The 23,523-nt window shown below is 43.4% G+C and overlaps 1 protein-coding gene across 1 annotated transcript in view; it reads left to right on the top strand.

Annotated features, from left to right (window-relative positions):
* PSMC6 (proteasome 26S subunit, ATPase 6) overlaps positions 1 to 23,523 on the top strand; it is a gene marked incomplete in the record, with an annotated part of 935,644 nt that overhangs the window by 622,027 nt on the left and 290,094 nt on the right. Inside the window, 1 exon segment of the mRNA XM_044074402.1 lies at positions 14,296 to 14,357. Coding sequence (XP_043930337.1) covers positions 14,296 to 14,357 — 62 coding nt within the window.

The following is a 23,523-nucleotide window of genomic DNA, read 5'->3' as shown; positions in this document are numbered from 1 at the left end:
CTGAATTGCTGATCCCCTATTTGAGTTTGCTAACTGTAGTTAATTTTTTTTAGAGTTTTGATTTTGCAAACAAGGAGTCAAGAGTTCAAGCCCCGTTAACTATTGCAGGAGGTTGTATCTCCACTCTTAACACACAGGGTCAGATGAATTTTGACAGCCACTGATTTACACTGGGGTGTTGTGCAATATGCCATCAGTTTGAGAGGCTGACCTTGAAAAGGGTGGTAAGAACTTTTAAGTGCATCTCCTTAAGGGTATATAGGCATAATAGCTAGGCATCCTATGATCCCCATGTTCACTCACCCGGTACTCGTAATCTGTTCTTAAGTTTGTTTCTTGGGAAAAATGCTGTCAGCATCAACTCTGCTCATAAGTTCTTGAAGCCCTAGTGAATGAAACCGTAGTTTGCTTGTCACGTGGAGCTTGTGTCATTCATTGTAAACCCTTATTTCCACCTGAAGGTGGTTTTAGAGGTTTGCTTAAGCAGGTTTTCTTGGAGGTGGCAAAAATTTGAGAAGAGAAATCCATTCATAATCTGAATATGCAGCAGCAGCTGAACTTAGAAAGAGGTGCTGGTAAGTTAATATTTTTGTTTTGGAATGGAAAGGGTTTCCACTTGTCAAGCAGACACTTTGACTTTTCCAGCTGCATTTTCTTTTTTCTTCATCTGGCCATCCTTTCTTTAGCAAGTGCTGTGGTCAAAGCATACTACAGTAGATGAAGTGCTGCTTCCATTGCTTGATTCTGGAAGGTCTCCATTAGACATTTGTACTGTGGCCTCTTGATCACCAGTGCATATATTCACCAAGCATTATTGTTTTGACTGTTACTTTGGAGTCTGGCTACCTTTGAGATGTCACTTCCCCAAAACTGGTGGCCTGAGCCCTGATTGTGGTTTATCTTCCAGAGTCATCTTCTCTTGGTGATGATATTTGTCATTCAGGCTGACATAGGGACTCCCCCTATCATGGAAAATGCTGAAAGTTGTATGCAGCAGAGAGGTGGTTCTTCTATCTGTTCCTATACTAGTTGATCCTTTTTTTACGGCTCAGCCATGTATTTCCTTCCTCTATGCCACTGCAGATGGATTATACTTTTGCTAGCTGTTGCTTTTTAAGCCTGCTATTAAGTGAGGCAAGTTTACATTTCTATATCCGTTGATGTTCATCGTGTTACCCTGCTGCAGTCATCACACTTGGGTTATCCTGTCGTCAGGCGGTCCCACAGTCGGTCGGAATTCCAAAGTCTTGGTCCGGCGTCGGTTGCTGTCGCCTCTTCCCTGACGTCAGTGCTCCAGGGGTATATATAATGCAACCGCCATTTTCTCCAGTCTTTCTTGCCTTGCGGTGCACGAAGCAGAAGCAATTCGCAAGTGCCGGTCGGCCGACTCCTGAGATTTTCAAATTCGAATTTCAGACCGAAGTCTTCTATAAAGCTAAGTACCCCGTTGGGGAAACTTTTCTTGCCTCAGACCGATGTCAGAAAAAGTTAACAATTGTATTTCTTGTGGGAAGCAAATACCTCATAAGGATTTTCATTCTTATTGCATACCTTGCCTAGGCCCAGACCACGACGTCACTACTTGTCGGTTTTGTGCTAGGTTTACTAAGCGTACTATTAAAAGACGCTTTGATTTCGCACGACACTACTTTGGTAGGAAATTTAACTACACCATGCCATCGGAGCAACCGACTACCGGCGTGCACAAAAAACGCAAGGATAAGGACAGACAGCCCAGGCCTAAGCAAGATTCCGAGGCCTCGGCTGATCCGGTCTCCAGTTCTCCGGTCCTCAGTGAGCCTCCGACGCAGCTCCTGACTACCGCAGATCTGGAACCCGAGACCGCTACGGAAATTTTGGCGGAATGCACCAGGCCACCGCAACCATTTAGTTCAGACCCTTCCGACGACATTGCTACAAAAGACGTCAGTGCTGCAGAAACGCCATCGGTTTCTGAAGGCGTTTTTAGACCGACCACCCTCACCATTAAAACGTTTTCTAAGTCGAAGACTCCTACTAAATCTAAAAGGACTGCACTTCAGTCTCCTATTCAAGGCCCCATGCCTAAGAAACAGATGCTCAAAATGGCTGAAGATTTGATTTCTTTAATCAGGGGTTCCCAGCCCCCTCCTGACAAAAGGCCTAGACAAGAGGAAGATTATGCATCCTCTGAACAAGTGTCCATTTCTTCAGACTGGTCTGAGGACCAAGATTACTCCTCTCCTTATGAAGATTCTGATGCTGAGGACTCTATTCCCTCAGCTTCTCCTCCTGAAGACAACTCCTTTGGGGAAACTTTACACACTATGAGGGAACATTTTCACTGGGAAGGTCAGTACTACTTTGACTCGAAGAAAAGGCTCAGAGTTTCTTTTACTCCCCCAACACAGACCTCTTGCCATCCCACCAGTTCTGGACATTGTGGATGATGTCTATTTAGAATCCAGTTTGAACCCAGACTCTCTACCTCCTGCTCCGGCTAAGCCTGACAGATACTATAGAGTGCCTGATTCCCACAAATTTCTGTACAAAAGCCCTGTAGCTGACCCAGAGACTATCTCCCAGGGTCCCTAGGGGGCTAAGGCTTCTATGGCTAAAAACCCAGTACCTTCTGAGAGGGATTCCAGAGCACTAGACAGGTGGGGGGAAAAAGGTTTACACCTCAGCCACACTATCTATGAGGGCACTGAATTGTCAATTTCACATGCTTAAGTATCAGCAATTCCTAATCTCTCAGTTAAAGCAAAGAATAACCACTCTCCCTCAACAATCTGAATTGAAAGAGGTACAGGATCTGTTGCACGCCACTGAGCAGGTGGGGAAACATACCTTACAATGTGGGTTTGATTCTTTGGAGACCTCCTGCAGAGCAGCTGTTACTGGGTCCGTTATACGTAGGCATGCTTGGTTAAAGGAGCAAACTCTGCCTGATCATGTTAAAGCAAAACTACTAGATGCTCCCTTACAGCAGGATGTTCTTTTTGGAGTTAAAGCAGAAGACGTTTTAAAGAAAATGGAGGATAAGGCAAAATCTATGCAGACAGTCAAAGATTTCCAACAGGTACAACCCCCTCGCTTCAGCAGAAACTGGGCAACAAAAAATTGGTCCTTTCCAGCTACTGACAGACCACAGAGGGGTAAATACAGACGCCCAAGGGGCAGAGGACAACCACAAGCCCAGTATAAACCTCGCCAATGGGGCACTACAACACAGAAGGGAGGAGAAGACAGGTCTCAATCCACCAGAAGGCAAACTCAATGACTTGCACCTCATCTGGCCAAGCAATATTCTCTTGGCAGCCCCCTTGGGGGGGAAACTCGCACTTTTTGCAGACAACTGGCACATTGTCACAAAGGACAAATGGGTCCTAGACATAATTTTACGAGGATACAGATTCCACTTTCACACCTTGCCAATGAAAAGAGGAATGCCAAACCTGCCACAAAATCAATGGGCAGAGGCACAAAAGCAAATTACAACTCTCATGGACATGAGAGCCATTCATCTGGTACCTACTCGAGAGCAAGGCCAAGGATTTTACTCAAGACTCTTTCTAGTGCCCAGAAAGAACAATCACTGGAGACCAATTCTGGACCTTTCAATTCTAAACACTTACTTGCAAGTACCCAAATTTAAGATGCTAACACTACAGCAGCTACTTCCCATGTTGGGCAAGGAAGCATGGCTAGTAACGTTGGACCACAAGGAGGCATACTTGCATGTCCCTATCAGACAAAGTTGCAGAAGATACCTCCGTTTCATTGCAGGTTCAACCCATTACCAATTCTTTGCACTGCCCTTTGGCTTATCTACTGCGCCCAGAGTCTTCACAAAATGCCTGGCACCAGTAATTGCATACTGCAGACAAAGAGGAATTCAAATATATCCATACCTGGACTACTGCCTCATCCAAGCAGAAAGCAAAGACATTCTCTTACATCATCTGGCCTTTGTAAAGCATCTATTAAACTGCCTGGGGTACACAGTAAACGAAAATAAGTCAAAACTAGTACCCTCACAAAAAATGACATTCCTGGGCGCCAGCTTGAATACAACGGCCCAGAAGGCTTATCTTACGCCAGACAAGCAACTACAACTGACTCAATATTTCAAGACAGTGACAACAAAGACCCAATTAACTGCAAGAAAAATTCTGCAGGCCTTGGGCTTCATGGCATCTTGCATACTAATAATACCATTTGCAAAGCTGCATATGAGGAAATTACAGTGGTACCTAAAAAGCGTATGGTCTTAACACAGCCACAGCTTGGACACAATGATATCTCTCATTCCCTGCCTACAACAGGAATTTCTATGGTGGTCACAAGCATGTCACCTCAGCAAGGGTCAGCCTTTCACCTTGCCCCCAGCCAGGCAAACTATCACAACAGATGCTTCAGACTACGCCTGGGGGGCACACATGGCAGGACAATGCATTCAAGGCCTATGGACTGCAGATCAAAGAAATCTGCACATAAATCAAAAAGAGATGCTGGCTGTACAGAAAGCTCTGACAGCCTTCAAGGATCTATTACATCCAGGACAACTTGCAATAAAGACGGAGAACACCACAGTAATGTGGTACATAAACAAACAAGGGGGTACACATTCCTACCCTCTATGCAGGCAAGCAATGATCTTATGGAACACTATGGAGAGGATCATAATGGAACTCATAAATAAAGACATTGGGGACCTACAGACACTGGATCCTACCCAATTTGGCTTTGTCAAGGGCAGATCCTGCCTCTTGAACTTGGTTGACTTTTTCGAAACAGTCACTAAGGCCATTGATGAGGGTAAGGCAGTTCACACAGCCTACCTTGACCTAGCAAAAGCGTTCGACACAATACCCCACTCGGGCATCATAGAAAAGCTCACCAGCTTAGATGTAAACCCATATGTCACAAGATGGGTTGCAAACTGGCTCAAGGACAGAACCCACAGGGTTAGAGTTGCTGGTGCCATGTCAGACTCTAAGCCGGTCACGAGCGGTGTCCCACAGGGCTCAGTCCTGGGCCCCTCATGTTCGGCATTTATTTTTCTGAAGTGCAGGCAAACATAGGGGATTGTGGCTGACAAAATTTGCAGATGACTGCAAACTGGGCACCATAATTGACACTCCATCAGACACAGACATCCTCCAGAGAGGTCTCATAGAAATGGATAACTGGTGCCAGAGCCATGGCCTTAAGCTAAATGCCAAAAATGTATAGTCATACCCTTTGGGAAAAACAAGGTAACCCTAATTACCACATAGGTGGTAATCCATTAAACACGGAAGAAGTTATCAGGGACCTGGGGACCCAAGTTGACAGTAACCTCTCTTTTGACACTCACATTGCCAAAGTGGTTAGGAAGACCTTCTACATTGCCCACCTGATCATGAAGGGATTCACATCCAGATCAGGAGAGGTCATTGTACCCCTGTACTCTTCACTTATCAGACCAATGATTGAGTACAACGCCCCATTCGGAATGTACCTTACCCGACACCTGCAGCAGTTGGAAAGACCCCAAAAGTTCCTCACCAAAAGGATAAAGTGGCTCAAACATATGTCATACGCTGTCAGACTGAAGAAACTCCAGCTCTATTCAGTTGCATACCGTCTGCTCAGAGGTGATCTGTGCCTGACATACAAGGCCATGTCCAACCCGGAATTAATGGACATGCTCCACCTCAAAAAATCCAAATCCACCAGAGCCACGAGAGCAAGAGACTTAAACCTCAACACGGATATAAATAGGACGTGCTGGAGGGACAGATTCATCACCCAGAGACTCCCTACACTATGGAACAGAATCCCAGTCCATGTGAGGCAGAACCCCTCACTGATTCTGTTCAAGAGAAATCTTGACGAGTGGATGGGAGATCGTAGGTTTACCCCAGGAATCATCTCTGTGTCACTGCTGGACAGAGGCATAGCAAACTAATGGGTATCGTATTCTCATCCTAAGGGGTGGTGAAAGCCACACACACTCTGGCTAGGCTTATAAATGCCCTAGGGCAGATAGCCTAGTATAAACCTATGAACCTATGAGCTCTGGCTTACCAAGTTCAGTTACAAGCTCAATTCCTGCCAGGACAGAAGAACACATTGGCAGACAACCTCAGCAGAAACATCAGGGATCCCCACGAGTGGAAACTAGATCCACAAATATTTGCAATGATAACTCAAAAATGGGGCCTTCCAGACATAGACCTGTTTGCCAGTCCTCAAAACTATCAATTAACAAAATTTTGTACAAGGATATTTCACCATCAAGCTTGGAAAGTGGCCGCACTCTTTCAGTTGGAAAAACCTGACAGTATATGCCTTCCCTCCATTGCCTCTCCTCACAAAGGTTGTTCTGAAAGTCAAAAAGGAGAGACCACGACTGATTCTCATAACCCCAGACTGGCCACACCAGCACTGGTGTACCCGATATTGAGAAATATGGCCCACAGCCCACCATGGATATTGCCTCAAATCCCCCATTTGCTCACACAACAAAACAATCAGATTCTTCACAGCCAGCTCAAAACTTTAAATCTGTCTGCATGGCTTATCAACTAAACATCCAACCAGCTCCTCTTTCACAAGCAGTTCTGGATGTTATTGTGGAAGCCAGGAGGCCAAGCACCAGGAAGGCTTATTCGGACAAATGGAAAAGGTTTTGTGCCTGGAACCAAGTTAAAGGCCAAGACGCAATTCAGCCTTACATGCCTCACATTCTACAGTATTTAGCTGAGATGTTGCACAAAGGGCTTTCTTTTTCCTCCATTAAAATCCATGCTTCAGCTATTTCAGCTCACTACAACATGGATCCACCTTTATTTTCACATCCTCTTCTAAAGCAGTTCCTCAGAGGGGCAAAAAACATTAGACCACCCAGGAGAGCTCCTACACCAACATGGGACCTCAATTTTGTTCTGGAAAAACTAACGCTACCTCCCTTTGAACCAGCTTTCTCTGCAGATCTTCAGTTCCTATCATGAAAGACTGCCCTGCTCCTAGCAATAACTTCAGCTAGAAGAGTCTCAGAGCTACAGGCACTAATGGCAGTGGAACCTTTCCTCATTTTTCATCAAGACAGAGTTTCTCTACGAACTAATCCTTCCTTTATGCCTAAGGTGGTTTCCAGTGTGGCTTTAAATCAAACCATCCACTTACCCACCTTCTTCCCAAATCCACAGAACAAAGGTGAGAGACTCCTGCATTCCTTGGACATTCACAGGCAACTTCGTTACAACTTGGACAAAACTAAGGCTTTCAGAAAATCTGACCAGCTCTTTGTATCCTATGCTACAGCTTCTCAAGGGAAGGCTATATCAAAGCAAACCATTTCTAAATGGATAGGTCATTGCATACGTTTCTGCTATACCCATCATGGGAAACCAGTTCCTGCTACCATTAGGTCCCACTCTACCAGGTCTACAGCTACCTCTACAGCCTTTCTCAGGGGGGTTCCAACCAAGGAGATTTTAGAAGCTGCAACTTGGAGTTCAGTACACACCTTTACCAAACACTATCACTTACCTCTTTACTCTAAGACCAGGGCGGGCTTCGCCACTGCAGTTCTGCAGAGCCTTATAGCCTCCACTAACCCTCTATGATACCGTCCCCCTACCTTAGCTTTGGGATTCAACCCAAGTGTGATGACTGCAGCAGGATAACACGATGAACATAGTACAGTTTTGTACCTACCATAAATGTAGATGTTTGAGTGATGTCCTTCAAGAATGCAACTGCAGTCCTTACATATGGGTTGTCCTGCCTCAGGCAGCCCTCGGTCGGCCGGATTCCCAAGTCTGGGTCCGACGTTGGCTGATGTCGCCTCCTCCCCGACGTCAGAGCGGCAGGGGTATAAAAGTATCAGCCGACGCCATTCTTCTTCAGTCTTTCTTGCCGCGCGGTGCCCGAAGCAGAAGCAGTTCGCAAGTGCCGGTTGGTCAGCTCCTGTGTTTTTCGTATCCGAAGTCATCAAAAAAGCTTAGTACCCCGTTGGGGATCTTTTTCTTGCCTCAGCCGATGTCAGAAAAAACTGGAAAAGTTAATAACTGTTTGTCTTGTGGTAAACAAATACCTCATAAGGATTTCCATTCTTACTGCCTCCCCTACCTTGGCCCAGACCACGACGTCTCGGCCTGTGCCACCTGTGCTTGCTTCAATAATCGCACACTCAGGCGCCGGGCAGAGTTTGCTGAAGACTTTTTCGGCGACAGTTTCTCCTATACCATGCCGTCGGAACAACCGACATCCTCGGCCCGCGACTTCCACCGACTCCAAGCCAAAAATTACCGCAAGTGCATCGGTCTCTTCTGAGGTGGTTCCTCCACCGCTCCGGACCGACGACACCGCATTACCGATTACTCCGGCCCCGGAGCCTGCGCCGGTACTGGTGGTTGATTTTCCTCCAGATTCTGAAGCCCAAGATTTACCGGAGACCATTCCAGTGGACAAGTTTACTCCAGCACGTGGGGCAGCTAGGCCCCCAATGTCTGTGTCTATCAAGGCCTACACACGTGCTAAGGCTGCTAGCCAGGCTAAGTCTCACCCTCCTAAAGCTCTGCCTTAGCCCACTACTGATAAACAAATCGTGTCTTTAGCTGCAGATTTAATTTCTTTAATCAGAGGCTCCCAGGCCCATCCTGAAAGAGGATCTCAGCCACCTTCTGACAAAAGGCCCAGGGTTGAGCATACTGACACCCTTTCTTCAGATGAAGCCTCTGGTGATCTGATCATTCAGATACCCAGGAAGAGTCCTTCCAGGCCTACGAGGATTCTGATGCGGAGGATTCTATCCCCTCTGCCTCCCCTCCTGAGGATATTTCTTTTGGGAAAGTTCTTCACTCCATGAGGGAACACTTTCAGTGGCAAGGCCAGGAATACTCCGATTCCAGAAAGCGGATTCGTACCTTCCTTAAACTACCACAACACACGCCTTTAGCTATCCCTCCAGTGCTTGATGTTCTGGATGATGTGTACTCAGATTCGAGTGCTTCTCCTGATTCTCTCCCTCCTGCTCCTGTCAAGCCGGACAGATACTACAGGGTTCCTGAAACCCATAAACATTTATTTAAGGCCCATGCTGTTGACCTTGAAACAATTTCCCAGGGGCCCAAGGGGGTCACTACATCCACGGCCAAGAATCCCTTGCCCTCAGACAGGGAAGCTAGGTCCCTGGAGAGGTGGGGCAAAAAAGTTTATACCTCTACCACACTGTCTGAGAGCCCTCAATTGCCTTTTTCATATGTTTCAGTATCAGGATTTCTTGATGGATGACTTGCAGAAAAAGTTAGCCTCTCCTGAGCCTTTAGATAGGAAGGCCTTGCAGGATGTGGTTCACAACACACAGCAGGTTAGCAACCATTTTCTTCAGTGTGGATATGATGCATTGGAAGCTTCATGTAGGGCAGCTATGACAGGGGCCGTCATACGTAGACATGCATGGTTAAAAGAACAGCCATTACCAGATCATGTTAAAGCAAAGCTTCTAGATGCTCCTCTGGAAAAGCACAAGCTATTTGGTACTAATGCTCAGGATGTGTTGAAGTCAATTGAGGAAAAGGCTAAATCAGTGCAAACAGTCAAGGATTTCCTCCAGGTTCAGCCTCCTAGGTTCAGCAGGAATTGGCCTTCTAAAAATTGGTCCTTTCCGGACACTGACAAATTTCAAAGGGGGAAAAAACAGGCGTGGCTGAGGAAGAGGGCAATACAGAGGCTCCTACCGGGGACGCCAGTGGCAACCGACTAATCAGAGAGGTGGCGCAGGGACTTCCCCTGCCCCACAGGGACAATCACAATGACTTGCCTTTGACACCGCCGACCAAGGCTCAAAGAGAAGCACCTTTAGGTGGAAAATTATCCTTATTTTCAAAAAACTGGCACATTTTAACAAAGGACAAATGGATTCTGGACATAATAGACCAAGGCTACAGGTTCCACTTCCACACATTACCAACAAGACAAGGCATGCCAAACCTGCCACAAAATCAAAGGGCAGAGGCATTCGAACAAATTACAAAGCTGAAACAAATCAAAGCAATAGAAAAGGTTCCTCCTCAGGAACAAGGCCAGGGATTTTACTCAAGACTGTTCCTTGTTCCAAGAAAAGAAAAGCAATGGAGACCTATACTGGACTTGTCTGCTCTAAACACTTTTCTCATTGTACCAAAATTCAAAATGCTGACGCTACAGCAACTCCTTCCCATGCTGGGCAAGGGGTCTTGGTTGGTTACTCTGGACCTCAAGGAGGCATACCTGCATGTCCCAATCAGACACAGTTGCAGAAGATACCTCAGATTTCTTGCAGGGTCAGAGCATTATCAATTCTCAGCATTGCCCTTTGGCTCATCTACTGCGCCCAGAGTATTCACGAAATGCCTGGCATCAGTAATTGCACATTGCAGACTCCAGGGGATACAAATATACCCTTACCTGGACGACTGCCTTATACAAGCGGACAGCAAGCAAGCCTTGATGAAAAACTTGAATTATGTCATTCACTTACTACAGGCTTTGGGATACACAGTCAACTTACAAAAATCAAAACTGCTGCCATCTCAACAAATAACTTTTCCAGGAGCCAAACTAGACACAGAATATCAAATGGCTTACCTCACAGAGGAGAAGCAAGAACAACTACCACATTACTTCAAAAGCCTAGCAAAGCTCACCCAGATGACTGCAAGGAAAATCCTGCAGGCCCTGGGTTTCATGGCATCTTGCATTCTACTGATTCCACTGGCAAGACTACACATGAGAAAACTACAATGGTACCTAAAAAGTCTATGGTCTCAACACAGCCACAACTTAGAAGCAGTTATCCCACTCATCCCATGTCTACAAAGGGAATTTTTGTGGTGGGCCCAAGCAAGCCAGTTAAACAAAGGTATGCCTTTCAACAAGCCTCAAACAAGCCAAACCATTACAACAGATGCCTCAGACCATGGATGGGGGGCGCACATAGAGGGCAGATGTATTCAAGGGCAATGGACTCCCCAGGAAGTACATCTGCACATCAATCAAAAAGAGATGTTAGCAGTAATGCATGCAATCGAGGCTTTCGGAAAATATCTTCAGCAAGGCCACCTACAAATAAGAACAGACAACACCACTGTTATGTAGTACATAAACAAGCAGGGAGGTACTCATTCTTACCCCCTTTGCAGACTAACAATGACTCTCTGGGAAAAATCCCTGAAATTGAACATACAGCTACAGTCCCAGTTTGTTCCCGGCAGGGACAATGTTCTAGCGGACAGTCTAAGCAGAAACATCCTGGATCCACACGAATGGATGTTGCATCCAGACATTTTTGCACAAATAACTTCTGCATGGGGGAGGCCGGACGTAGACCTTTTTGCCTCCCACCTCAATCATCATCTGAAAAAGTTCTGCACGAGGTCACATCATCCACAAGCTTGGAAAATAGATGCTCTCTTATTCAGCTGGAACTCTCTAAAAATCTGTGCATTCCCACCTCTACCATTGATGACCAAGGTGTTACTGAAGATCAAAGCAGAGCAACCGAAAGGCATCTTAATAGCTCCAGATTGGCCAAGACAGCACTGGTATCCACTACTAAGGAGCTTAACTTGCACCAAACCGTGGACCCTGCCTCTATGGTCTCCACTCTTGACTCAGCACAGTTACAGGACGGTTCATCCAAACCTGCAAACTCTGCGCCTGACAGCTTGGAGGGTCCCATGATGTCTCCGCATATCTCTTTCGCCAAGGAAGTTCAACAGATATTACTGGATGCACGCAGACCTTCCACCAGAAAAGCTTATTTGGCCAAATGTAAGAGATTCAGCATCTGGAATACCAACAAGGGACAGGATGCATCAGTAATGAACATTCCACAGATATTGGAATACTTGGCAGGGCTGCTGCATAATGGACTTTCATATTCTTCCATTAAAATACATGCTTCAGCTATTTCAGCAAGATACAACACCGATCCTCCTGTGTTCTCACATCCTTTGCTGAGACAATTTCTAAGAGGGGTAAAGAATATCAAGCCTCCCAGAAAACCACCAGTGCCTGCATGGGACCTCAATTTCGTGTTGGAAAAATTAACTCTTCCTCCCTTTGAGCCAGCAGCATCTGCAGAATTACAATTTCTTTCCTGGAAAACAGTTTTCCTGTTGGCAATAACCTCAGCAAGGAGAGTTTTGGAGATACAGGCCCTCATGGCAGTTCCTCCATTCCTTATTTTTCATCAGGACATGGTTTCTTTAAGAACCAATCCTTCTTTTATGCCAAAAGTGATCTCCAGGGTGTCTCTAAATCAAGCAATTCACCTGCCTACTTTCTTCCCCAATCCTCAAAATAAAGGGGAAAAACTTCTGCACACTTTGGACATTCACAGACAACTGCGCTACTACTTGGACAGAACTAAGGCCAACAGAAAGTCTGACCAACTATTTGTAGCTTACGCTCCGGGGTACAAGGAAAAGCAATTTCCAAACAAACAATTTCAAAATGGATTGGACATTGCATCCGATTTTGTTATTCCTACCATGGAAAGGGTGTGCCAGCCAATGTCAGACCACACTCCACCAGAGCTACAGCCATCTCCACAGCCTTTCTAAGAGGGGTGGCTACAAAGGACATTCTAGAAGCTGCTACATGGAGCTCCGTGCATACATTTTCCAAGCACTACAACCTCCCTTTATATTCCAGATCCCAAGCAGGCTTTGCTTCGGCAGTCCTGCAGGGCATTTTAGCTACACCATCCTTATCTTAGAGCCTACCACCCCCAGCTTGGCTATGGTATTCAACCCATATGTAAGGACTGCAGTTGCATTCTTGAAAGACATAGTACAGTTTTGTACCTACCATAAATGTGGATGTCCGATAGATATGCAACTGCAGTCAGGTTTTCCCACCCTCCTTCCCCTCTGTACATTGGGTCCACTTTCCTCCTTTTTTACTTAGCTGGGGATATCTGTTATGGTGTATCTGTTTATTGCTATTGTGTATGTCTGGAAATTTTTATTCCAGTTATAATTTTAGCCTTCCTTGGAGGGCACCTGGCATCTGGGCAAGAAACACTGAGGAAGATGGCGTCGGCTGATACTTTTATACCCCTGCCGCTCTGACGTCGGGGAGGAGGCGACATCAGCCGACGTCGGACCCAGACTTTGGAATCCGGCTGACCGAGGGCTGCCTGAGGCAGAACAACTCATATGTAAGGACTGCAGTTGCATATCTATCGGACATCTACATTTATGGTAGGTACAAAACTGTACTTTCACCCTGCTGCAGTCCAGGTTACCCTCCCTCCATCCCCTCTGATCTACTGGCTAAATCTCTTCAATACCTTACTGATGTATTTGCTTAATAGCTGAAGGGATTTTGTGTTTGTGCAGAGGTTACTCCATTTGGTACTAATTTCTGACCACCTTTTTTGGGGGCACCTGACATCTGGGGCAAGAAAAACTGAAGAAAATGGCGTCTGTTGCATTATATATACCCCTGGCGCACTGACGTCAGGGAAGAGGCGACAGCAACCGACGCCGGACCAGGACTTTGGAATTCCGGCCGACTGCAGGACCGCCTGACGACAGGATAACCCAAGTGTGATGACTGCAGCAGGGTGAACGCTCGAACATCTACATTTATGGTAGGTACAAAACTGTACTTTTAATAATGCAGTAGCAAATCTGCTTTTTCAGTTCTTGATTTATGGAAAAGTGCTCACTGGTGGAAATGAAGTGAAATAACAGGCTCTGGAGATGAGTTTGCTTAGATAGCAGAGCTAGTGCATTCCACGATGGGAGTTATCTGCCAGGTATACAGATGTCCCAGATTGTCAGATTTTGCTGAAAAAATATCATAGTTTGATTAGTGGAGAAGAAATCCTCCACCTGGGACTAATCAAGTAAAATTCTCTGGTATGTCACCTGATATAGTAAGAATACATTTGTATATACTCTTTACAATGAGCTTGGTTAGAAAGTCGTCTTTGGAATTACAACAGTGCCTTGACATCTCTATTTCATTTCAATGACCTGGTGTCCCCAAAGTCTTCTCGAAGCTCTAAAGCTGTGAATATTTTTAGCTGCTGAAGTTTGTATTTGTGTACACCCCCCCACACAAGACTTTGACACATTTAGTAAGTTGAGGCCATGAAACTATATTGTTGTCAGTTATTTTTTTGTGACATTTTTCCATAGAAAAGCAGCTTGTTATTCACAGTGTGGCATCAGTATATTAAAAATATTGTAATTTTGAGTTTGTTTTGTTTTTCAAGTGCTGATGTTTCATTGTGTTTTCTGTTAGTAATCTGTGTTTGATTTCTAGGTGGTCGAAGGTTTTCAGAAGGGACTTCAGCTGATAGAGAAATCCAGAGAACATTGATGGAGGTAATCAGAAAAAAATGATCAGACAGTTGTTGATTGTGTTAAAGATAATCATTTTCTTATTTTGTTTGTTTTTAACTTTTCTTTCTTTTTTTTTTTTTTTAAGTTGGGTCAGAGTAACACTGACATCCTTTGGATCAGGATTTGTAATTTTTTGTCATTTATTTTTTTGGATACTGAATTAAATTATTCATTTTGTTTCTATTTTAAGAAAAGAAACACATGCTTTAATGAGAAGCAGTTTAAGCAGTGTATATGTATAGTGGTATATATTACTGACAGTATTTGTTTCGCTGTTTGAGCAACAAAATGGTTGCTCCAGGTTCTGTAAATAAATGTCCAAGGATATGCATTTTCTGGCAAGAATCAGTGGATGACTTGTGTGCCAGAATAAATACTACCAGGGTTGGCCTTAGGTCATGTGGTGCCCTAGGCAAAAGGGCTCCACAGCCCCCCCCCCGGTGCCCCCGTCCTGGTCTCTTTACACCATCCAGATTACTGGAAAAGCGCCCCTGCTAGACTAGTGCCCTAGGCAGCCGCCTAAGTGGCCTATGCCTAAGGCCGGCTATGAGTACTACTAAGGCAGACAAAATAAAAATACAGGTGTCATAATCACCCTTATGCTGAAGGTTGAGTCATGCTTTAGGTCTAAGACTGCAGTGGCAAACAGCAGAGTGATATGGTGTATTGCCAACCATATGGTTTATTGTAGTGCAGATATCTTCCTTTTATCATCAGCTGAATTACTGTTTTTTTTTAAACTGCAGACTGTACAGGAAGAAAGACTTCTAAGGTTGGAGCTTTTTTTTTTTCTTTGAGTTACCAGTGTAAACAGGCTTTATGTAAAGGAACTAACCCTGTTAATGCAGGTTAGTTTGGAACAGTTGTTTGTGCATGCAGTTCTGATCATGGGGGTTGTGGATTGTTCCTTCTGGTGACTGAGGTTGTACCTGGAAAACACTGTTAAATGAGAGCTGGATGGGTTGACAATAATACATTTGCTGTCTTTACAACACGTTCCAGACCTCATCTGTTTAGATTCAGATAGTGTTTTTTGAATTGGTACCTTTTTTGTGAACTTTAAAAGGTCCTTTCTTTAATCTAGTACATAGTTTGCTGCTTGAAAATTAGACCAGGCAAATTTGGTTTTAAGGCCCCACATCCTTGGTTTATCCAGTGTCTTGCTGCTAGAACATTTTCAGTATGTATAGGTGCCTTTTTTCTCAGACCCATGAACCCCTTTGTTCAGCATTCATTCACCTTACCTTCAAATGGAAAAACTTCTCAGTTTGGGTTGGTTGGTACCCTCTACCATCATTGTCATCTTCTGAAGATCCTGACTATCCAAGGCACTTATACTAGCCGAGTCTTAGTTATTTCACTTTCACTTTGTCTTTGTCAGCTATGTTGACACATTATTAACTTGCTGTGGTAGGATTGTGGTCATGCTTAAATTATCAAGCAGTTCATTAAGGAGATGTTTCATTACATCACCTTCCTTCATTGAGAAAACTCATCATGTCAGTGGAAATTGAAGTTTGTAAGCAAGCCCATCCACCATTTGATCATGTAGTTCAGTGGCATTGACTTGGATTTTTTGGAAAATATTTCTGGCAGTTAGCACATCCATGCCACACATCTCTTGTCTGAGCCCTTTTGTGCAGGGACCTGCATATTTGTCCCCCAGGATGAACCCTTCCTTCCCCCTAACTGTGATTTCAGAGGTTTCTCTTAAACAGTGCTTCATCCGCCCTGTTGTCTTGCTGGTGGCAAAAAGGGGAAGAGATGGTGCTTCACACATTGGATGTGTACTAGCAGCTTAGGTATTTTCTAAGATAGGTGCAGTATTTAGGGGGTGAACCAACTCAGAGGAGGAAAGGGGTTGTAGTTTCGGGTGCATTGCCACTTGTATCATCTTTTGCCATCAGTCTGGGAGCTGTTTATTGGCAAATGCTATTGTCAAAGCCCATTCCATGAGAGACATGGCTGCATCCACACTTGCTTCAAGAGTGTGTCTGATGTAGACATTTGTGCCATGGCCAGTTGGTTCTTGGAGCACACCTGTGCCAAGTGTTATTGTCTCAGCGGGGGTTCAGGCAGTCGGGCCATATTTGAGAAGTTAGTAATTCATGCATAAGGTTTATCTTTCCTGTAGTTCAGTAAACCCATTTCTTTGTGGCTTTTAGGTAATTAAATCCACTGTTTTAAATTTCACATCTTAACCTTTATATGTATTTCTTTTTTGTTGTTGTTTTGGCTTTTGTTGCCTGTCAGTCATCTGGATTGAGAAAATAAAACCGGCACTAGAAATGCAGATACAGCAACCTCTTCATTAGTTACATATCGCTCTAATGTGGAATTATTTAGAGGACTTTTACTTCAGAGATTGTCATTGTGTGCATATTTACTGGTGGATTGTTAAAGTTTGAGTAGACTTTTATGATGGAAATGTTCTGAATTGGGCAGTTTTGTCATTATTGATTTATGCATTTTGTTTCATTGCTTACTGGAAAAATGTTCAAAACAGTACATTTTAAACGTGCTAACAAGTGTGCTGTATTATACAAGGAATATAATTTAATACAGTCAGGAAGGTGCATCAAAGAACACATGTATGTTTCATGTGCAAGGGCCCTATGATTGAAAACAGCCCAGAGATAATCTTTATCCACCACTGGACAGATGCATTTTCTTTGAATGTGAGTTTAAATGCTGTTTCAATGAATGTGAGTTTCAAGGGCAGAGAAGTTTTAATACTGTCTATTTTCATTGTGAGACTGTATTGCTTTGTTTAGCAGGTATCTATTAGTGTTTTTCCTATAAAATGTAAAATAAAAGTGTTAAATGAAATCCAGTCCGAATAATCATTGTAGAAGTAAAGCAGTATGCACATTGCAGTGTTTATGGTAAATGGGGAGAAAATAGCCAAGTTATGGGACATTGGAATCACTGCAGGGGACTCTGGGACCATATTTTGATTGTCTGTTCTTCAGGTTCGTTTGAAAGTTGGTATCCCACAATTCCATTGGAGTGGGTGGGGTTACACAATTATGTATGTAAATTTTATGTTAATCAGCGTACGGATTTTTACCTGTTTCATGGACCTTGTCCAGATTTTTGATGTTTCCAGACTGAGAGGTATGACAACACCCCATTTGGGATGTACCTTACAAGACACCTGTAACAGCTGGAAAGGCCACAGAAGTACCTCACCAAGAAAATCACTGGCCTCAAACAGATGCCGTATGCAGCTCGAATGAAGAAACTTTAGCTCTACTTGGTTGCCTACAGCCTACTTCAGAGGTGATCTCTGCCTGACATACAAGACCATGTCCAACCCAGAATTGATGGACATGCTCCGCCTAAAGAAACCCTTATCCCCTCGAGCCACACGCTCTAGGAATCTAAACCTCACCACAACAATAAATAGGACATGCAGAAGGGATAGATTCCTGTCTCAGAGACTTCCCATGCTTTGGAACAGGATTCCAATCTACATTAGGCAGAGCTCCTCGCTAACACTCTTCAAAAGAAACCTTGACAAGTGGATGGGAAACAGAAAGTTTACCCCGGGGATCACTTCAGTGGCTCTGCTAGACAGAGGCACAGGGAACTAATCTAAGGGGGCGGCGAAAGCCAACACATTCTGGCTAGGCTTATAAATGCTTTCGGGCAGATAGCCTAGTGCTTACCTATGAACCTATAAGAGTCAGCCATCTGAGTTGTAGGCTTGTGCATTCATCTGACCTCTTCCACCTTGGTTATAGTGCTTGTGATTCAGCCCAACATATAGGACCCATTATGGAGGATCCTTGACATTAGATACTATTGATTTGTTGTCACTGTCAGTCGATCATATAGAGGACTTTAACTTTCTCTGTACTTTCCCTCCTTTACCCTGTGAATAAGTGATCTGCTAGTAACAGGAGTTTAGTATCAGTTGGACAGATGTGTATTCTTAGATCTTTGAGTAAAACAGCATCAAGTCTGTTACTTGATTTGCGGGCAAACTATTAGGCTTCGAGACAAGTGAACTTGTATAGGCAGTGGGTTGCATCAGAGTACATTGCCTAGGTACATAGACATTCTCAAACAAGATAATTTGCTGTGATAAAAGCAAGATTTTAATTTGTGAAGAAATATCTAGCCTTGGACCCCATGACTGGGTCCTCTAGTCTGTCAGCTGGTACAGTAACAGAGTATCTGTTATTAATTAGCCTTCTGTATTAGGTAGTCACTCATGTTTTTTTTTCCATCTATATATTAGAACATTTCTCATGTTACGAAAGGAGTGCAGCTGTTAAAGGAATGTGAGCTAATTTCCACCCAACCAGTCTCTCCATACAGTCTTCACAAAACTGATCCTAACACACTATCTTAAAACCTAAACTGTGTGTAAATATGTATACAGTTGAAACTAGCCCTTCCGGTATGCCCTAAGAACACTAGAAGCAGGATGAGCTCTTAGCTTTGTTCTTCAGATATAGTGAATCTGTTAAATGTCTGTCTATTCTACAAGTAATTTTTACTGCCTGACTGCACTTAGAGAAATTGTGTACATTTGTCTGAATGTGAACATACACATGAATATTTTCTTCATTTGTGGCTTATTATTTAAAAGTTGGTTTTATTTTTGAATGTGAATATTTTTCTGTGAATGAAAGGTAATGTGAACATTGTGTACTGTAGGTAAATGTAAAGAATTTGAGTTTGTATTTATACACACCTTCTGCTTGGGCCATAGCTGAAAAATGTCTAAAATCACGTCCACCCATGTGGTTATCAAATATTAAAATAAAATTAGTATGGCTTTAAAAGAAGTTGTCTATCCTGCACAAATAGCAGGAGTATGTTTATTAGAGGGTCAGCCCAGGTTGGAAGGTTTGGAGACCAAGCTGGAGAGGCAAAATTACGTTGGTTTGGACATGTGCTGACGAGGGATGCGGAGTATATTGGGGAAAAAGATGCTAAGGATGAAGCTACCAGGTAACAGGAAAAAAGGAAGGTCTAAGATAAGGTTTATGGATGTGGTGAGAGAGGACATGCAGGTGGTTGGTGTGACAGAGCAAGATGCAGAGGATAGGAAGAAATGGAAACAGATGATCCGCTGTGGCGACCCCTAATGGGAACAGCCGAAAGAACAAGATGATGATGTTCTGCAGATGTTAGACCTGCTCAGCCAGTAAAACTAATTTGATATTTTGCAGCATACCCAATCCCATCATGCACCTCTCCTTCATTTACTAGTTCTTTGCCATGTGAGCCTGTACCATGAACATGCTTAGCTTAGATTGATAAAAACAAATCTTTGGCATCTTCTGACTCCAGCTGGATTGAGTGGGATATAGGTGTGTCACCTGATTTTACTTGTGGTTATGTTTAAGCTTTTGTTCCTCTTTCATCTTCTCCCTTCCCCTTCAAAAACAAGAGAAATGGCAGCTACACAGAGACAAGCAACCAAAAAAAACAGAAAAAAAGATGTGCAGAGGAATCCCACTGTATCCAGAAAAATAGTGCCAGAAATTTAATTAAAATTATCCACTTTAATGTGCTTTTACATAATGCTACAGGAACATTGTCAGAACTGAACAACTGAAACCTCAATATATAACATTACCTCAGACATACTAAGCTCTTTTATTGGTCAAATGACTTAATTGCTTGAGCTGTCAAATGAAACAACTCACCACAAATAATTAAATGGCATGGAAGTTACAGACACAAACAAGGACAAAAAATAAACCCTAACTATGCTTGTGAAAATAATAACTTCAGTATTATTTATAAAAATGTGTAAATGTATATCTGAAAATATATATTTTAAAGCTTCCTGAAAAGTTTGTATGTATATCATAAATTCATACCTTATCGATTTCATAATTTTCCTGTCCTCATTTTTAGAACTGGAACTACTGACACTATTGTTTACCTGGGTGGGTTCATGGTGTTCAATTTTAACTGCCAGTGTAACTCCCTATATTCCAACTTGGTCTTCCAACTACCTCCTGTAGTGTTAATAGTAATTCTCTCAATAACAGCAAAGTGGAACTTTTTGAATGTGCTAGAAACTAGAGTGCTTGTACAGTGTGTTGTCACCTGACTTGGTTGTTATATCATAAGTTTGTTCATACATTCTCTTTCTAAAATCACATTCTGTTTTTCCAGTATATAAACTGGAACAGGTAAACATGGTACGATATACACCATACATTTAGTGCCACAATTACCACTTTGTAACTTGAAATTGTTGGATCCCAACTTTATATATTCTCCTTCATAAATCTTGTGACATTGTTTATAGTGTCCACACTTCCTCCTCCTGCCTGTAGCTGTTAAATCAGTTTCCAGGATCCTTTTCGAATAATCTCTTCAGATTAAAATTGTTTTGCCTGATTTAATTGTAATTGATATTCTTAAGTCTTTCAGTTTTGGTTTAAGGACTTGGGATTCAGGCCAGTTATTTTACATTAAGAGGGTTTGCAGTCTACACGCTTGTGGGAGGAGAGGGTGGCCTCCGCCCTTCTGAGCTGGGAATTGCTGGGTGAAAATTTATTGTACCTGTTGTTCTAAGTGTCTTTGTTCTGCTTTAACAACTTGGATTCCAAACCATTCCTTTTACATTGGGAGAGTTGTGGTCTAGACTCTTGTGGCGGGAGAGTGTGACCTGCACCCTTCTGAGCTGGGAATTGCTGGTGAAGGCCTATTATGCCTGTTATTCTAAGTGCCATTATTCTGGTTTAAGTACTTTGGTTCCAATCCAGTTACTCCACATTGGGAGGATTTGTGGTCTAAACTCTTGTGGCAGGACAGCCTACACCCTTCTAATCTGGAAATTGCTGGTTGAGGGCATGTTGTCTGTTTTCTGAAGTGTCTTCCTTCTGGCTTAAGCATCTGGGCTCTAAAACCAGTTGATTTACATCAGGAAGGTTTGCAGTCTAGACTCTTGTGGTGGGAGAGGGTATGGCCTACTCCCTTCTAAGCTGGGAATTGCTGCTTTATTTACATTGTTTTTTTGCTGTTGTGACTGTGGTTTTATGTACTTTGAATTTCTAGGACCTCTGCATTTTATAGCATAGGCTACTGTTTGCTATCACATGAGCACTAAAGCCAGCTCTTCACAGAGATGCTGAATGATCTGAGACTCCCGTTGCTTCCAACTATCTATAAGTGCCTGCTTTTGCTCTTATATTGCACGTTTAATTTGTATTTGCATTTTTTAATTGTCTGAACTGTTTTTTGCCACATTTTACTGTATACTTTACTCAGCTGTAGCATAGCCCACTTCCAGGTTTGCTGTTTCTGGGTCTTTTTTTTATCTTCTGAGCATCAAATTCATACCATTCATGTAGGTGAAGGCCTGTCTTCACCCTTGTGGGAGCGAGAGTGCTGTCTTCATCCCATCTTCTCAAGGGTGATTGGAGTAGTACTTAAGGAGTGTCTTTATTGGCTAGTTTGAGTTCAAAGGGTTTTTGCTTGTTTTGTTTAAGGCCTGCGTTTGCACTTGTCTGCATGTAGCGCACCATTGCACATTGCCGCATTGCAATGGTCACCCTTGATGGTTTAGATGCAAACATATTGCTCGGTAAATTTTCCCATAGCTTAACTTGTGGTCTTCCAAAGGTTTTTTGTGGCCCTGCTCTACTGTCACGTAGAACACTAAGCATAGCCTCTGAGATACCAACACCCCTCTCACCCACTAGCCATTCCTAAGTGTGCCCTCTTTTCCTGACCATATACATTTACCTAGTACTATGGATGGACAACTTCCCACAGTTTCCTAAACCAACTTGGTCAATATAGGCATTCTAGTGTAGCAGCTACCTCATGTTCACCAACAACCCTCTACTCCTAGTCCCCACAAACACAGTGTATGAGAGATGCAATGATATTAAGAACCTTGAATCCATGCTCTCTCACACACCAGTTTGTTCATATGACAGTGAACGGGTTGTCATCATGAACACTTCACCTCCTACTCCACCCAAACCAATATCACACATACCTACATATGTGGAGGTTCTCACCAGAAACATACCTAAACACCAGAGACCTCTCAAACATAAACACAAGCACACTACACATACTACTTCCTGTGCAGTACACAATACACACAATAGTTCATGTACCAGTGTCTCACTCGTCAAGCCCTTAAGGCACGCCACAAAACCAAACATATTAGTCATAGGAGATTCCATTGTGAGAATCACACATTTCCCTCTCATCAAGCTGGATAAGGAAAGGGTCACAGTCAGCTGTCTGTCTGGTGGCAGGATAACGCCATATCACACATGCACTCAAGTCTTTCAACAGCAGGTACTGTTATGACTCAGTCATAGTTCATGTTTGTGTGAATGACTTGAGACATATCTCTGTAGACTATATGAAGAGAGGCATAACTAAGCTCTCGGACTGTGTCTCAGGCAGCTATGTCCCTAGCCTTAAGCAGCATTTTACTTTCATCTAGGTTGATGCCTCAATGCAAACAGAAAATGATTGACTTCAATAATTGGCTTAGTTTCTGATGTCATTTTAAGGGGATCCAGTATCTATCAGCCTTGGATGACATGATCAACAGACCTCAATGCTTTGCCAGAGATGGTCTTCATCGGTCACCCCTGGGATTTTGGCTACTGGCTAAGGCTCTTGCCACCCCCATAGTGCCTTATTTAGGCAGAGTCTCAAGGACAAAGTTCCTAACACTATCTAAAAACAACCTTAAGGTTATGCTGCTAAATGCTAGGAGTCTTAACATGAAAATGCACTGAATAGAAGCAGCAATCACCTTGGGAGACGCAGACATTTGTGCAGTCATGGAGACCTGGTTCAAGGCTGTGGGGAACACCCCAGCCATACCAGGTTGCATTTCCTTCCACAAGTTCAAGCCACAAACAGAAGACATGACAGCTAAAGGAGGAGATGTCAGTTTTCATTAAAGATAAATATACCTCAAGATTGGTCAAACAGCTTGATTCCCTGGAAATACTTCAAGTGCAGTTAACTGTTGGTAGGACACCTACTCAAGTTACTGCCAGCTACAGGACCCTTTTCATGAATCAGGATACCCACTCTGCCTATTTGGATCTGCTTGAGTCTATCAAGATACATCTGAACACCATGGTTTTGGGTGACTTTAACTACCCATCCATTGACTAGGCAAATTACTCTTGCT

Source organism: Protopterus annectens, chromosome 6.part0 (genome assembly GCF_019279795.1).
Source record: "Protopterus annectens isolate FY-2018-M chromosome 6.part0, PAN1.0, whole genome shotgun sequence".
In the NCBI taxonomy this organism is placed as follows: domain Eukaryota; kingdom Metazoa; phylum Chordata; order Ceratodontiformes; family Protopteridae; genus Protopterus; species Protopterus annectens.
Note: the sequence above shows the minus strand (reverse complement) of the source record. Positions and strands in the feature narration are given on the sequence as shown.